This window comes from Podarcis tiliguerta (genome assembly GCF_965153285.1).
Source record: "Podarcis tiliguerta genome assembly, chromosome: 1".
NCBI lineage: Eukaryota > Metazoa > Chordata > Lepidosauria > Squamata > Lacertidae > Podarcis > Podarcis tiliguerta.
This window is the reverse complement of record NC_139534.1, coordinates 91,073,790-91,091,862: the sequence shown is the minus strand read 5'-3', so window position 1 is coordinate 91,091,862 and position 18,073 is coordinate 91,073,790. Positions and strand designations below refer to the sequence as shown.

General features: G+C 40.9%; 1 protein-coding gene across 4 annotated transcripts in view; it reads left to right on the top strand.

Annotated features, from left to right (window-relative positions):
- STARD9 (StAR related lipid transfer domain containing 9) overlaps positions 1-18,073 on the top strand; it is a 96,910-nt gene that overhangs the window by 58,852 nt on the left and 19,985 nt on the right. For 2 of the 4 annotated variants that reach the window (XM_083458534.1, XM_083458533.1), the window contains exons 23-28: positions 915-11,060; positions 12,408-12,605; positions 13,071-13,248; positions 14,570-14,716; positions 15,922-16,033; positions 17,651-17,823. In XM_083458534.1, the coding sequence (XP_083314660.1) occupies positions 915-11,060; positions 12,408-12,605; positions 13,071-13,248; positions 14,570-14,716; positions 15,922-16,033; positions 17,651-17,823 (10,954 nt within the window). Of the gene's footprint in view, positions 1-914; positions 11,061-12,407; positions 12,606-13,070; positions 13,253-14,569; positions 14,717-15,921; positions 16,034-17,650; positions 17,824-18,073 lie in introns of all 4 variants that reach the window. The other 2 variants (XM_083458536.1, XM_083458535.1) reach the window with 2 other exon arrangements.

Sequence of the window (18,073 nt, the reverse complement as noted above, 5' to 3'; positions counted from 1 at the left end):
AGGACTTTATAGACCAAACTTGTACTTGGCAACAGATAACCTGTTTAAGAACTGGTGAAATGTTGTATAAATTGCCACACTTCCTGCAGTAGCTCAGAGGTTACCTATATAGTAATATACAGTTTTCAAGATTGAACATATCACTTCAACAAACACTGAGATCCTCTCAGATCCAGTGTAATCCAGACCGTGTCATATTAAGATTTGCTGGTCAGCAGGTTCATCCCAACAAGATTTGATAGCTTGTCAAGGCCTCCTATTGGTCTCTCAATTGCTGGGCCATTCAGGTAAGGACTAGTGCTTCATAACTATGTTGATTTGGTGTATTTGTCTACATAGGACTGTATTCAACATAGTGCTAAGGAGACTGTTCTATCAGTGCAAGGATTTCTGTCTGTCCAGCTGAATGTTCTCCCCCTCTCCCCCAACTCTCTACTTGGGGTTCCCTCAACCCTCTAGATCAGATTTGGGGACAGTATAGGGCATGTGTGGGGAGAAGGGGGAAATCCTGTCTCACTGGTTGAAATATTTAATTGAATACTGTCCCTATGATCTTGGGTTAGAAGCAGCAATCATACTATAGGTTCAGGGATGGGGAGCCTATAATCTTCAACGTTGTTTGATTCCCATTAACTCTGTGCATTGGCTATGCTGGCTGGGGCTGGTGGGAACTGGATTCCAACATAAGATGGAGGGGCACAGGATGTCCATTCCTGCTGCAGGCTCTTAGCATCAACTTAGGTACGGTACTTTGCCTATTAGTCCACCACAGAGAAACCACTTGACTCCTAAACAAATGGCAATGATAGGATTTCTACTGGGGTAAGCATGATTATGAAAGCAATGTTGCACCTGCCTTAGAAAAAACACCATATAGCAAATTTCTTAACATATTGTTGGTTTTGTTTTTACAGTTTTTTCTTGAAGAGGGATCCCTCTCAAGTACCTACCTCAGCACACAGCCATGGATGCTGTGAACTTAACCAACCAAGGAAATCACTGTCTGTAGAGTATCTTCCAAGAGCAATTAAAGAACTTTCCAGAAGAGATAACATTCATGATGAGAGAGATTCTGCCTTCCCAAACAACAGACAGCAGATCAAAATTCAAAAGTCATTATATTTGGGAAGTAAAGGAAGAGTGAACAATGACAGTAGTAATACAGAAGTAATTTCTCTTATCTGCCAAGAAATCGAAACAATGGAGAAATCAAATAGCAGACCAAGGCAAACTAGATCTAAAGCCCAGTTTTCTAGGACCAGTTCTCCTGACCACTTCAAGAAAAAAAGTGAATCTGAAACTGGAAGACAGGTGGGGAAACTAAAAGCACCGGCAGATTCAAATCAGCATAAAGGGAAGCACTTAGAAAAGAGTGACGCTCAGGAAGCTAGCAGAAAGACTAGAACTGATACAAGAAAAAAGCACAAAACTTCACTTCCAGGAAATTCCTCTAAGGAACTTAAAAAATCAGCAATATATGGTGAACCACCAGAAAAGCATCTAAGCCAAACAGCAAATAATGTGAAAAGACATTCAAAGGACAAACAATCAGAGGAAGAGCTTGAACTCCTGAGGTTAGCAACTTCAGCAAGAAGCCTTAACAATATAAATGCCTCCACACCGCTCTGCCATGAGGAAAAAAGATGGCACAGTGCTGAGGTGTTGAGCGATGGAATCTCAAAAGCAGTCCCCAAGCCACTGAGAAGCTGGCAAGAAGATGATGACATTGAGTTTTCGGATACAGATAGTGCCTATTCTGTAGATTCTCTTTCATCTGCTAGTGCAAATATCCTGACAAGTCAACTGAGTCATACGGAGTCATCTGGAATCAAGGACACAGTTGAGCTGGAAGGTTCTGAAAGTGATGACAGCCAAATGTCCCAAGATTCTCTTTCAGAAAAAGTAAAGAAAACTGAAAGTCAAGATACAATTAATTTTCTTGAGGTCCCTCAGGAACCTGTTAATAACTGTCAGTCTGCCTCACCGTTAGCAAACACATCTTTATCAAAAAACAATAATTGGACTATGAATGAAAGAAGCTTTTCTCTTGATAGTCTGGGGGATGTTGATGAAGTTTCAGAAGATATAGCAGAGGAGTCCAAATTAGAGTCATTTGATGAAGTTCCTGCGGAGGCTTTTTGGAATTTGCAAAACCCAAGGTCAAAATCCAGAAAGAGCAACAAGCAGCAAAACCATGAGATCTGTAAGGAAAGTGTAAAAAGACCCAGTGACTTGAATCTGAATACCGATTCTTTTTATCTGGATGCTAGTACACAGTCTAGTTCTAGTAGCATTTATGATCAATCAGTAAAAGAAATGGAAATTTGTGTTTCGGGACCAGAGAGTTCATTTGATCAAAGATCAAATGCTTCAGGTGAAAACCTTCCTGTTTTCCCAGATGCTTGGTTGTCTTGTGACTCAAAAAATGGAAAGACCAGCCCCATCATAAGAATGCCTTCTTCCCAAGATCACTCAGAGTTCCGGGTTGCTCAGCTTCACCCTATTAACAAGTCAAACTGCTGGATGAAGAAAGATGACCTAAGGCAGTCAGCTGCAGAATTATCATTCGTCTCCTGTTATAAAAAACCTTATTGGGTTTCTCATGAGCCAGACACAATAGAAACATTATTTTCACCATCAGTACCATTTCCAGAAACAAGGAAACACCTTGAAACTGAAGCTCCAGGAGCCATGCCACCATTTTCTCTGTCAACCAAAAACGTTCAGTTTGGTCATGGTTCTACATTTATTACAAAATATGGTTATTCTGAAGTTGCTTCTCTACCTGAGTCTAATTGCCAGCAGCCTGATGAATTATCTGAGGGTGGATCTGCTACTATACAGAAAGAAGACATTTATGTAAATACTAATTTCAAAGAATGCCTCTTTAGAACAATTGAAAAAGAAGACTTTGACTGTGACTCTAACAGCAACATAAGAGACTCGGAGGTAGTTGATTTAAACCCCATAGATAAATCCACCTGCACGATACCTAGTGGATCTCCTGACTTGATTTCATTGGGTAAAGCACAGAAAAAGTATCAAGGTCATGAACATTTGTTTTCAAAAGAGGGAGTGAATTTATTTAGTGATGAAAGTTTCTATCTCTGTGATGCATTAAGCAAGAGTACCAACAATGTTGGGGAAGAAGAATATTCTAGTGACAAGATACACTTATTAATACATGGTGGAAGTAATTTTGATCTGGTGCCAAAAACAAGATACCAACAAGTGGCTGCAGAAGAAATTGGTATAGAGAATAAATTGTGTCAAAGTGAGAAAACAGATTTTTGCCACAGTGATCAGTTTGCTCTACCAATACAAATTTCTGAGACTGAGAGATTCAGTATGCAAGAAAAGAGAGATGCGGTGACAGAATCTGCTTTAGAGGTCCCTTCATTTAGAGAAGTAGAAGAAGCAGCTCAAGAGAAAGACTTGTGTTCAGAAAGTAACTGTGAAATTCAGACTAAATTATTAACAAGTGATTCTCATTCAGGTTCAGAACTTGACTGTTCTGGAAGTAGTGTTAGCCAAAAGGTTTTGTTAACTTCTGATACTGAAAATATGATGGAACAGACCAGTGAAAGGGAAAAAACCATGCTCTCTTTTTCTGGCCAGGGAACATCTTCATCTACTTCTATGGATTTGGTGACTGACAAATCAATATGTTCAACTGTGGACAAAAATGGGGGGGAAACTAAACTTTCAGTTGATGGTGATAAGTCCACTTTCCAATCTAATTCAAATATGCATTATCAAGACACAGCTGGAATGGGAAAATATCCTGGGAAATGTCAGGGTTCCATGGCACTTAAGGATGTTCATCTGACCAAATCTAGTTCCGTGGAAAATAATGTAAATGATCCTAACTCTGTTGGCACCACTGATCAGAAACCCACAGTGCAACAGGAAGTTGAAGATACTTTTTTGTTTGGCTCCAGTGTTCAGTCTGGCAAAACCAAAGCTTGGCATATACCTGCATCAAGCATAGGGAAGGAAGCTGCAGTTTTCCATGTGGACTTTAGCAAAAATGATGGCTCAGGAGTGGAAGTGAATTCTAATCAAGCCAGAAGTAACACTGAAAAGGACTGTGGGGGAATGCTGGGAAATGATGGAATTGAATCAGTCACAGCTTTCCAAGAACAGAATCTGTATGTGGATAAAGAATCTGAACATCCAAAAAATGGCCTTGATACTGGAGCTTCTGAAGATAATAAATGTGAACTTAATAGTAAGACGATAAACTCTGAAGAACTTATTAAATTAATGAATAGTGTCAATAAGCTAGAATGTGACATATTGGAAATTAAATATAGTCAGAGGTTGCACAGTTACCATAGAGGTGAATTTCAAAGTGAAACTGTAGAGAGTAGGATGAACTCAGAAAATGTTAACTTGGTTCAGAGTACCAGCGAGGAACATTATAAGAAGCTGGCTGCAACAGTGACATATGAAGAAGCAAATATCCAGCAGATTGATGAAAACAAAGGAGAACCATGTCCAGCAAAACCAGCAATGGAACCCGATAGCTTTATTCATTCAAGCAGTGTTAATGAACATAAAATTCATGAAACTGTAAAACAGAGTGATTGTCCTGCAGACATAGAAGCGAGCTCTGAGTGCACTGTGCCGGCTGGGTGTTCTAGCTCAACAAGTTTTCCTCAAAATATTACAGACTTACTTGACGAATGTGAAAAACCAGTTCAGGTTGACAGAATTTTAGAAAATGTCCTGAGTTTTGAGCCCTCAGCAACTGCAATAACCATTGAGTGTAGGCAAGAAGATGCTTTAACCTATAGTGAAGATGATAAAAATAAATATACTGACAATGAGACATCTGTAATAGAAAGCTTGTTAATGTACCCCAAGACTGTTCAAGAAAATGAAGTTAATGGGGACGTGATTTGTTCTGAAACAGGGAGCAAAGAACATTGTGATGCAACAGAAAATGTGAATTCCAGGTTAACTCGGCTACACACTGATGACAATGTTGTATTGCAGCAAGAAAATCCAGTACATGGTTTTATTAATTGTGACAACACCAATAATGGAACAAATTCTGAAATACCAGAAATATACTTCACTTCTTCCAATCTGGAAGAAGAGCGGGATGTGCACCAGATAACAGAAGTGTGTCTTGATATTATTAAAACACAACAGCATGAAAAATCATCAGGGCTTTGGACTTACACAGGTATAATTGAGACACCAGAAGACAATAGTAATGGTTGTGAAGGTGACAAAAAAACTGTAATTGGACAGAGTGGGATTAGTGAAGAATTTAAACAAACTGGCAGTGGTGAAAATACCAATGGATCTAAGTGTCTTTCTACAAATTCTCATGGAAATATTTCAGAACACTGTGATGCAAATTTTGGTGGAAGCATATGTGATGATAAATGTATGCCAGATAACTGCATACCCAAGGAAAAAGAAACAATACATCCAACAGCCCCCCTGCCATTGGCAACAGCTATGAAACTGGACCAAAGTACTATTATACAAAATGTGTGTGTTTTAAAAACACAAAAGGTTGGGGAAAATTTTGAGGAAAATAGAGAAAGCCTAGAAGTGGATGTTTCACAAAATCAAGCTGAATTTCTCTTGGAGAACAAATGTAGTTACTGGTTTTCAAACAATGACACCGTGTTAAGTGATTTATCAGAAGAAAAGGAAAGGCTGCCTCTCATTTTTTCAAGGAATGAAATTTTTGATGATTCAATGTCCATTAACCAAACAGGTCCACTAGAACACAGAAATCACAACTATGGGTTAACTTCTGCGACTGCTGAAGACCTTTGTAATCAATCTGCATATAGTTCTTTGCTGCCTGGAATAAGTACAGATGAAGAAAATATGAAGGGTGACCATACTGTAATAAGCAGTCCTGAAATGCTATTAAGTAATAGTATCAACAATGAAGTAGTTCTCCAGTACTATGAAACACAAATGGATAGTGACTTGGAAGCTAGAATGTCACGTACCTTTAACAAAGTGGTGGGGAATGACTCACTTTCTGACATTGTCATGAACAATAAATGTATTGCATTTCCTCCTGATCAGCTAGAACAGAATGGACAGGGGAAAGAAGACTTCATATCCAATAAAATGTCTAATTACACTGCAGCTGAGCAGAATCCTAGTAAGGATGACACATTTTCAAAACCATATATCGCAGAGTGCCGTGCATCACTAGTATCAGCTACTATTGATGACCCACAAAACAAAGCTAGTCCTCTCAAGACATTGTTTCCTTCTGAAAGTACAAGTGGCGATACGGACAGCTTTCGAGGAGAATACAGCACAAAAGAAGAAGAAAAGTGTCTAAATTCATTAAACACATCGCAAAAAGAAACTGCCACATCAGACTCATTAACCTCAGATAAAACAACTACTTATCCCTCTTCAGGTTTCAGAGAAAATGTAGAAGAAGCAACACCATTGTTACCAGAGCTTTCTTCTCACGAGTGTTTTAACAGTATTGTCAGTCAGAAAGATTCATTAATCCCATATGAACAGACACATAAATCCCTAGGCACTGATTGCATCAAGACAGAATACAGAAGAAATAGTATTGGAGAAATGGAGTGCCAACCAGAAACTAAGATTCGCGTGTTCAGAACTTCTAATGATCTTTGTATGGGGTGCTTAAACGACTCTATAGCAGTATCTGAGGATGGAGCAAAACTTTCAGGGTGTTCTGACCAAGCCCTATGGGGAAATGCTCATTTTGGTGAAGACAGAGCTGCAGGGTGCAGGATGAGTTCTTATTTGTCTGAATACTCTGCTAGTCACTTGAACAGCTCAACAGTGCTTCCCACGCATTTGCTAGAATGCCCTACGGGCAACTACAAAGCTGATGCTTTGTATTTTGGGGAAAGCAAATATTTGGACTCTGGCATTTTTAATGTCCCTGCCGCAACTGTTGGTGATTACTCTGTACACCACCAGCAAGATAGCAAAATCACTAATCCTAGTTATAGTACCAAAACTACTCAGCAAGCGGCGGAAATGTATCAGAAGGAAAACCAAGGTCAAGATTATTTCCCTGAATGTCTACATAAACAAGAAAATACTAAGTCTTCACAGCCTGGGGATTATGTGGATAGGACAGAAATAAAATTGCAAGCGGAAAGCTTGCTTCCTTATCAAAGTTTAGAACAAATAGTTCTAAGTGACAAAGCATTGCCACCTGCTTTATGTTCAGTTGAAGATATCTCCACTAGTACTGTGCTTAAAAATGTGGACATTCTAGAGTCCCCAAGATCACCGGAAGGCTTCACATCTTCTCGCTGTCCACCATATACTGACTCACTGCAGAATACCTTTTTGTCAACTTCATTTCGAGCACAAGAAAGTCGAGCATTTTGTCATCAGGGTTTTCCAAATGTTGCTTGCTTTTCTTCAGATACCTCTCCTAGCCTCAATACTAGTCATAGTGATGCTGAGAGACATGGTCCTCTGAATGCTGCTGCATCAAACTGCCCTGCACTTGCCAGCAGTCTGATGCAGGAAAGCCAGTGTGACAATTCTGTGATAGTAGACCCACAGCCATGTGCTTCTGAAACTACTTCTTTTTCTCTTATGAAAGAAAGCGGTTGTCTCCCACTTTCTGATACTAACTCTAGCTCTCAAGGAAACTCAGCTTTAGATTGCAGCGAAATACACGAATTTAAAACTGAAAAATTCCATTATGAAAGAGATGTTTGTGAAGAACCAAGGGATACAACTTCAGTGCAAAAGGGCTATTTGGAAAACATTGGTAAAACTTTACATCACACATTGCATTCAAGTCTTGATATGCAAGAAGATCAGAGTACACCACAGTTAATTAGCAGGGTTGATATAGACAACTTCCCTAATACAAATGCAGATAATCATATAATTGCACATAAGGTGATGAAGAGTAAGAGAGAATCTTTAATGTCGGAACAGCTAAATATTTCAATAGTTAATGACAGCATGTCCTCAAAGTATTTATCAGGAAGCAGCTGTTTGACTTTGCAGGAAGAACCTGCACCAGAGATAATTAAAAGTGAAAATGCAGTTTTTACTTCACAGAATTCAAACAGAAGCAAAGAAGATGGACAACGGCCATGTTTGCAGAGTCATAGCTTATCAGCGCCATCTATTACTGTTATATCTAATTTTGAGTGTGCTTCAGAAACTTCTAAAGTTGACCTTTCTGTACATTCTACCTCAAAGTCATTACAAGAGTTAAATATGAGTGTTGAACCACCATCTCCAACTGACGATGAACTGCACAGAGCTGAAAGCTTATCCAAATTAAAGGCAGACAATGTTATGCCAGTTAAATATAAACCGAGATTTCAAAAGAAATCCATTCAAGCCCAGAGGTCTAATTACTGTGATAAAAGAAACTGTAGAGAGAGCACTCAGGAAAGTCATTCTTCAGATCCTTCCGCTGCTCACTATCCAGTAGCTGTTGCCCACACAACTGGCAATCCCATGAATACAGAAACAGAGAAGTACTCAAATAATGTTTCTTTGGCACACCAACACAGTTTGAGTACACATGAAGATATCAGACATCAAATGGAGGCAACAGACAATAAAGATACAATGCACTTCAGTTCAAGTGATATCAACCCATATATTCACCCATGGCAGCAAGATGAATGCTGCAAGATTGGTTGGAAACAATATGTTTTTGGAAGTGCAAGTGATGTCTCTAGTAACCCACCTCCATTGAGTTTGGATAATCAAGCAGTTATGAGGTGCTCCAGTGTGGATAATGGCTTGAATTCTCAAATCTCCCCTTTCCGTTCTCATCTCAGTTCATATGCTAATGCAAGAATGTTATCCAGCACCATAAGTAGCACAGAAGATCTCCAGGGATGGGATGTTGCGAGAGAAGGCTTTGACTCTACCCATTCAGATGAGAGTGGCAAGCCTTGTACCAACGTTTCTCATTATGAACTTGAGGCTACACCAGAAAACTGCATTTCCAGGTGTGAAAATGGTTCTCAGCAGTCTGGAAATGCTTCCATGCAAGTTGATGAAATTGTTCTTCTCTACCCTTCTGAGTCGGAGAAATCCTCCAATAAACCACAAGAACTACTCACTTGTGACCGGGAAACACAGACAGAGGTACCAACAAGGCATAGAAGGCAGAAGAGACACCGGAGAAGCAACACAGATATATCTGCAAGAAATCCTGAGCCAAGCAAGGATACATTCCAACAGCCTTCTTCTTGGTCAAGCGTGCAGAATCTTTCCCTGCACCTTTCACAGCTGCTTCACAACACTTCTGAGCTGCTGGGAAATTTGTCCTTACAGAATGTTAAAGATAGTGAACCAAGTGACCATAAAGCAATTGGTGAAGAAAGCTCAAGAACCACTGTGACTGACAGCTGTACCCAAACAACAGAAGACGTAGGCATTCAGACAGATACTTTAGGACACCTTCAGAACAAAGACAAGGAAAGGACAATCAACACTAATGTGGAAAGTGAGACAATGAAGTCTCAGGAGGTAAATGTTATTGTGAAGTTAGTACATACAGATTCTGTAGCTCTGACTAAGGAAAGAATGTCAGAAGGCATGGGACACAAATTGCAGGGCATGCTTGACAAGGGAAGCCATGATGATATCCCAGAAGATTCTTTTATGCCTCAGCCTTCCTTAAGTAGAGATTCCAGTTCTTCATCAAAGGTGCCAATAGTGCCATTACATGCCCCAGCAGTACTTTCCCCTGTTGCATCTTCACTTGGTTCTAGACCTGAGTCTTCAGATGTTGTGGTCAGTAACCCTGCCTCTAGCATTTCTCTGTCTCCAGCATGCTACTCTCAGGACAGGAAGCCTGTTGGTAAAACTGACATTCCAAGAATAAGGGATAATAGCTTGCTAGTTGACCGAGCCTCTTCCCCAATTTTGACTCTTAGTGCCACTCCAGCCAGCCAGCAATTCACATCAGGCAAGTCTGCTTGTTCTTTCAAAGGATCTGTTGGACAACGGAAACATACTGCAAGCTCAGAAACAAGTTTTAGGGGAAATGGTTCAGATCCACAATATGACTTTAGATCTTGGGAGCCATGTGTAGACTCTTCTTCACAAACTGAGGTGGACAGTGAGTCTACCACGTCTAGAGAGAGCAAGGAAATGTACAAAATGCCTGAAGATGGCTTTGATAAAAGTGCAGCTAGAGAATTTTCAGGTGCTTCAAAACAAAAGCACAGGTTTACTATTGACACGCATACTGCAGTTCACACCAAAAGACTTTATCATTCAAGTAGCACTTTAGAACTTTCTAGCCATGGGGAATACTTAGTTGATGATCACAGAGAGGCTGTTCCAGTGGAACGTTCCTTTCGTCAGATACGAGCCACGAGGAGGGCGAGAAACTTCTCTGGAGGAATCAAATATGAAAGTCCCATTAGAAATTCAGAATGCTCACCCACCAAAAAGTCATTTCAGAGATCGTTAAGTGAGACACCAGAATGTGTGCCTGATTCTTTTTCTCCGCAACACCAACAGACATGGAGAAACCAAAAGCACTGCCCTTTTCCAGTGTCTGAAAGGAGCAGTGTGCAAGATGATGGTGATGAAGATGACGATACAGGATCTGATACAGAAAGTGATTGTAACACTGAAATTCTACTGAGTGAGAATACCTCCTTAGTAAAGACCCACAGACTTCGAAGCTACAGTCTACGTGACCTGCCTCTGCACAATAAATTCAGCAACTGGTGTGGTGTGCAGGGAGGTTCTCGTTCTTCTTTAACTAGCCTGACTAGAAGTGCTGGTGATATCCACAGCCAGGCAGAAAGGAAGACCGTTAACACAAGAGCACCTGAAGCAGAAGAGAGATCCCAGCTTAGTGAAAGGAGAGCCAGGGAGATTGAGGGGCTCCGAAGAGAGCGTGCCCAGATTATGTCTAGCATACACTTAGAAATGAACCAGCATCCTCTTACTGTGGAACTTACTGAAGCAAAGCTGAATTATGGCATTGGAGAAACAGATGCCCAGCTGAGGATTCTTCAGAGTGGAGTAGTCGAGGACTTGACATCAGTACCCATAAAACAGCGACTTTATGAAAGGTAAATTACTTTACATTTAAAATAATAGAAAATTGGCTAGAAGTAGTGCTTTTCAATCTTGAATATTTCTTTTTAATAAACTACAGAATCTGTTGGATGTATTTGTTTAGAACAGGGGTGGTTATTGGTTTGTTTTTGTTCTTATTTTTGTTTTGTATTTTATTATGTATTTTGTGTCTCTTATAATGTAATTCCATGTTGTGAACCACCCTGAGATCTATGGCTATAGGGCAGTGTACAAATTTAATAAACAACAACAGAACCAGGTGTTCTGAAGACACAAAGCAGCTGCTGACAACAGCCTCCATGTGTCTCATTCCCCCATTCTGTAATAATGCAGCATATCCTCTTCATAATGCAGCATATTCTCTTCCCGCCCCTGGCAGCTGTCATTGAGGTAAGGTTGGGAGAAGAGAAACTTAGACTTGGTTTGACTAACCAGGACCACATGAATTGGTCCTTGACAGACCCTTTTGCTTTCCGGCTGCACTGAGCCAAACCAAGTTTCGGCTTAGTGCACCATCCAAACCTGGGATTGTGATTAAGCTCTCTCCTCACTAATCACGAGCTTCAGCCAAGGTCTGTTCCGACACCATCATCCTGGAAAAGTTATATCAGCTGTTACAGAGAGGAAAGTTGGGGACTTCACTTAGAACAGGCTTCCTCAAACTCAGCCTTCCAGATGTTTTGAGACTACAATTCCCATCATCCCTGACCACTGGTCATGCTAGCTATGGATCATGGGAGTTGTAGGCCAAAAACATCTGGAGGGCTGAGTTTGAGGAAACCTGACTTAGAGCTACTGTTTTCAGCAACAGCCTTATATCTCATGTAATCCAACTCTCATTCTTCCCTCAAAGTTGCAAGAGTTTCATTGGGTAGAGGAGATATAGAGATAGAGATAGAGATAGATATGAATGAATAAGCCACTTCAAGGGCATGATTATCATTTCAACAACATAAACATCTATTCAGCACCGCCACTTATCATTGCTCCTAATTCTTCTCTGACATAGTTAAGGCAGTGGTAGGTAGTGTTAAGAATTCCAATCTGCTGACAAAGCTGCCATACACAATACACCAGGGCAGCAGTGAAAATACAATGATAAAACTATTTAGCAGTACTATTTAGCAGTCCAGTACTCACTAGCCTGGGAGTAAGCCCCATAAATTCCATTGGCACTTACGTCTGAGTAATTATTCTTAGGCTCAACCTGTATGTCTGAAAGTAGGATTTTATCACTAGTACCTAAAAATTATTCTTCCATTGAGACTGAAAACTCAGATGGCCCTAAATTTTATATGAAGTATCAACCTTTCTCTCCCCCCCCCCCATCCCCACTATAGGCACAGGAAGTCAATTGAAATACTGAGAAAGCAGCGGGAGGAGAAGCTTCAGTGTTTCAGAAGGAGCCGTAGCCTCAGCCCACAAAAGCATCTCAGCCTTTTGCAGACAGCGGAAACGAACCAGAGGGATTTAGATCTCCCTAGCCGCCGCCGCGAATACCTACAACAACTGAGACGGGATGTTGTGGAAAATACAAGGTAGAGATGGCCAAGGGCCTTTACTGGTGTCAAAACACTCATATTGTATGACAGCACTGATGATACATTTGAGGAGACTGGAAGATAGCTCATGTTTAATGTTTCAGCCATTAAAACAAAATCGTATCTCAAGAAGGGTGGTCTTGGAAGTAGATAGAAGTATTCCCCCCCCCCCTTATTATTATTCTCTTGCTTCATTTCCTGGGTTGTTGTCAAACTGAATTCTCCCCATAATCCTTCACTAAAGGAATTTTCAGTCGGGAAGAAGCACAATCCACACCACATCCCATGATTTCTGCTTGAAAAAGATATTGTAGAATTGGAAAAGCTAAAGGCGAAAGCAATATTATTATTTTTTTGTAAAGTGCATTCTCATTCTAGTGTCATAAAGCAGTGCTTGCTCTAATGTTTACCACTATTAATAAAAGACAATGATTGTAATGATTTTTTCATTCCCCCCTCAAGAATTCAAGAACCAAAAAAGATCCAGCATCCTTCAGAGATCGAATTGCTGCTCCGAGATTACCAGAGGGCGCGAGAGGAGACCAAAATGGAAATTGCACGAGCCAGGGATAAGCTTCGGGAAAGAGCTGAGCAAGAAAAGAGGCGCATTCGAGAGCAGATGCACTCTCAGCTACAGAAGGCAAGTTCTAAACCACTGAAGATTGTGTCTATTTAGAGGCATGTGATGCAATAACCTTTCTAAAGCAAAGCCAGTACAGTATCATCAGTGCTTGGATGAGAGACGGCATGGGGACCCCATGTATACCACCTTGATTTCCACAGAAGGAAAGTGGGATATAAGCACATTAAATAGGTGAAACACAGTTTATCACTCATGGAAATGGCACCCCACCCCAATGTCAGAAGGTTTTGAGCTCCATCCACATTTTTGTCCTAAAAATGCTAAACAGCGTAATTATTATTATTATTATTATTATTATTATTATTATTATTATTATTTATACCCTGCCCATCTGGCTGGGTTTCCCCAGCCACACTGGGTAGCTCCCAACAGAATATTAATGTTAATAATAAAAAAGTGATACACATCAAACATTAAACATTTCTCTAGTAGTACAGGAGCAACTGACTAAAATTAACCAACAAAAGTAATTATAATCAGTTATTTCCATTTTTCAGATTAGATTTTAACTATTTAAGCTATTTGTCTAAATGTAACAGGATTATATACCCCCAAAATATGCATCCCACAAACAGAAAAAAATCCCAACTACAGATTCAGAAAGAGCCCCAATAAGCCTATGTACACACACATCCTGTAGATCCTCACACCTTTTTTGGGGGCAGATGCCCAATATTCCTCAGAGAAGTGAACTGAGGAGTAATCAGTTTCCCCCATTTTTTGCAGAAACCACCTATGCAGAGTGCAAATTGATTGGTCCTTGTAACAGCTATCAGTTATGCCACCTCCTTCCTAGCTGGCCGTACAGTCTGTTAATTAGCAAACCCTTGTGGCGATCTTGAAGACACCCCCCCTTGCCTGGAATAATGTTTCAAGGTTGTTGTTGTGTGTGTTTGTTTTAAAACCCTACATTTAAATTTTTATTTTTTTAAAGAGGACTCTGGATAAAGATGCCAAGTGTCTGGAAGGGGGGGAAATCAGTGCTAGATTCAGAGTCAGGTGTGCACATCAGAGCAGAGAAAGTGGGAATAAGAAAATGCCCTGGTTCCCATAGGTAGCTTAAATTTCTCATAAAGTTGTCAGTTGCTTATATTTTCAGGAAATCTATTACTTGTATGTTAAGCAAAAGTGCAGACAGGACCAGTCACTCACTTTAGCATCATTATGTAAATTGCAAGCTGGCAAAAATGAAAAACTAAATCAAAACGAGATGTTAAAAAAGAACTAGATGGAAAATAAGCATCTTAAGTGGTTGTGTGAACAAACTCCAAAACTATTTGCTTTTCTAGAATTAATAACATTGGTCTGTTAATTACAGGAAGAAACCAAACTGAAGACCCTTGTAAGCACAAGCACTTTATGCACAGATTCCACCCTCAGTCTGTCTTCGGGACCAACATCTGGATACAATAGTAGTAACACAGCTACTTATCCTACTAGCATCCTTGGCAAACAAGAATGCCAGGTAAAACAAAAACTTGTGTGTCAAAGAAGCATTAAGGGTAGTACAAATTGATGCTTGGCTTGTTGTTGTTGTTTAGTCGTTTAGTCGTGTCTGACTCTTCGTGACCCCATAGACCAGAGCACGCTGTCTTCCACTGCCTCCCCGCAGTTTCATCAAATTCATGTTTGTAGCTTGGAGAACACTGTCCAACCATCTCGTCCTCTGTCGTCCCCTTCTCCTTGTGCCCTCCATCTTTCCCAACATCAGGGTCTTTTCCAGGGAGTCTTCTCTTCTCATGAGGTGGCCAAAGTATTGCAGCCTCAGCTTCACGATCTGTCCTTCGAGTGAGCACTCAGGGCTGATTTCCTTCAGAATGAAGAGGTTTGTTCTTCTTGCAGTCCATGGGACTCTCAAGAGTCTCCTCCAGCACCATAATTCAAAAGCATCAATTCTTTGGCAAACAGCCGCCTTTATGGTCCAGCTCTCACTTCCATACATCACTACAGGAAAAACAATGTGTTTCAGTGAAGGAAATACAGTGGGTGGAATTCAAATTGAGAGCCGGTGTGGTGTATTGGTTAAGAGTGGTAGACTCGTAATCTGGTGAACCGGGTTCACATCTCTGCTCCTCCACATGCAGCTTCTGGGTGACCTTGGGCTAGTCACACTTTTTTGAAGTTTCTCAGCCTCACTCGCCTCACTCACCTCACAGAGTGTTTGTTGTAGGGGAGGAAGGGAAAGGAGAATGTTAGCCACTTTGAGACTCCTTCAGGTAGTGATAAAGCGGGATATCAAATCCAAACTCCTCCACCTCCTCCTCCTCCTCCTCCTCCTCCTCCTCCTCCTCCTCCTCCTCCTCTCCTCCTCCTCCTCCTCCTCTTCTTCTTCTTCTTCTTCAACATTGTGATGCCAAAAGTTCCGATGCCCTTGAAATCCCCCCCAAAAGTGGCCTTTTGCAGAGAAATTGCCACACCCACTTTATCACGAGACCCTGGAGAGTTGGTCATGGGTCAGTATGGTCTTTGGCCAGAAAAATGTTAGTCACACCTTATTTAGGGCATAAAAAAGTGAAGCAAGCATGTGATTGCTTTGGAAGTTTGCTGCAGAAGCCACTAAGGGTAACAGAAGGCAAGGAAAGGGGACTGTCTGATACTGAGCTGATAGATTTGAGTGTGGCTATTGGTTTTCACCTGTGAGTGCACATTGCCTTTTTTTTCCCTATCTAGCAGACTTCTCCCAAAGAAGCAGAACACACAAGAGACGATGCAAGAGGCCGCTCATCTATCAGAAACCGTCAGCTTTATGTACTTGAACAGCTTCAAAAGGGTTCTGCAAGTGGTGAGGGTTAAATAAATCTGCTTATCACGAATTCCATGGGATGGGTCATCTGTTTTTTAAAAGGAGAGAAGTAAAATAGCCGTGGCATTATAAAGCAGTTAGCAGATACAGTAGCTATTTCACACGTTGCAAGAAAATGCAGGTCTCCAAATTTCCCAGCAAGTTAGCAACATCTTATGGCACACTTCAATGGGAAATATGTATTACCTTCATAGAATTATAGAACTGAACAAGACCACAAGGGTCATCTACTTAATTCTCCTTTACATATTATAGAAAAGCTGGTGGTGAGACATTGTAAAATTCATGGGGGAGAGGAATATCAATATTAAATCAATTGGATGTATGTCTGCTGATAGGAATGCACTGGAACCTTTGCTATTGTACACTTCCTTGGTAAATACCTGACTCAAGCGATGGGCTAACTCAGGGGCAGGCAAACTAAGGCCTGGGGGCCGGATGCGGCCCAATCGCCTTCTCAATCCGGCCTGTGGATGGTTTGGGAATCAGGGTGTTTTTACATGAGTAGAATGTGTGCTTTTACTTAAAATGCATCTCTGGGTTATTTGTGGGGCATAGGAATTTGTTCATTTACCCCCCAAAAAATATAGTCCGGCCCACCCCATGGTCTGAGGGACAGTGGTCTGGCCCACAGCTGAAAAAGGTTGCTGACCCCTGGACTAACTCCTTTCAGCTCAGCAATGAGATGACGATTATAAGCATCATTGGAGAAGACTCTCCCATCCAGTCCTCTGTTTTCAGTTCTTTATTGGCTCATAATTCTTTGTGCATGTATTGCTTTCCAAATTGCATATATGTTCACACATGCTGCTTGAGAAATGTAGTGTGGGAATCAGGGAAGGCAGCTGTGAGCAAAGATCATCCATTGAGCACAAAATCTCCGATGCATGAAACTCCTCCACTCCAACCCACCCCAACAAGTGAAAAAAGCAAGCAACCAACCAATCAGGAAACAAATTCACAACTTTGACCTTATGGAGCAAGTGGAGTTTTGCTTTGGTGCAATACTTACCTGTTGTAGAGCTCTTGCTTAGTTAAGATCCAAATGGACAGTCTCCACGAGGATTGGGCTGCAAATGTGTAAGTACAACAGACTTCAACCTTGGAAATTCCCAACCCAACTGATTTCTCTGGAGCAAAGATGTTCTGTGTATTATATTTTTTAAACCTCTAGTTGACCATGGGTCCATAGGGGTGGCCATGTTAGACTTGTTACACCTTAGACTAGCAAATTTGGTCAATAGAGGGTGGAGTTCAAGGAATCAGCTTCTGACATAAAGCCAGCAGCAATGGTCACACTGAGTGCCTAGTATGATGAGTGCAGACCATGCATGAATTTGTAACTCTTGATTTATATTATGAGGAAGAATTTCAGGATGAGGGAGCTCACCTCAGAATACATCTGGGCATCACAGCTGGGAATATCTCCACTCTTGTTTTTGAACCTAGGTAGTATCACTACCTGTTTGCTAAACAGACTGTTGAACTGATTCACTAAATATCATCATGCATGTGCGAAAGAATCATCCAAATCAAATCCAGCTGTCTGCAGCATCTGTTGTGGCATCGATTCCTTATTTGTCTCATCTCTTTCAGAGACTTTTTCTATGACCTCTTCATCTATGGGAAGGAGCAGTATCCCGTCACCACTTGCTTCCAGCCATAGGTATTCTCATAGCCTAGTTGTTTCACCTAGCGCTTTCCCATCCTCTCCTACGAAGGGATATGAAGATCTGTCCAAACACGTCTTGGCCAATGCTACTGCAGAGGTGAGTGGTGAATGTGATGGTGGCTCTTTTTTTATCTGGACTAGAGGAGGCTGTAGAAAAGCTTTATGCATTTGCTGCTTAATTTTCCCTTTACAAAGCCCTTCTTACATCTGATATTTTTCTTACATGGGGGCAACATCTACATAAGGAAGAATGTGTAGGGTCCTGACACTAGCAGGATTTCTTTGGTTGTGTGTATATCTGGAAGATGCTGAGAATGCAGCTCCTATACACACATAATGGCAACAAA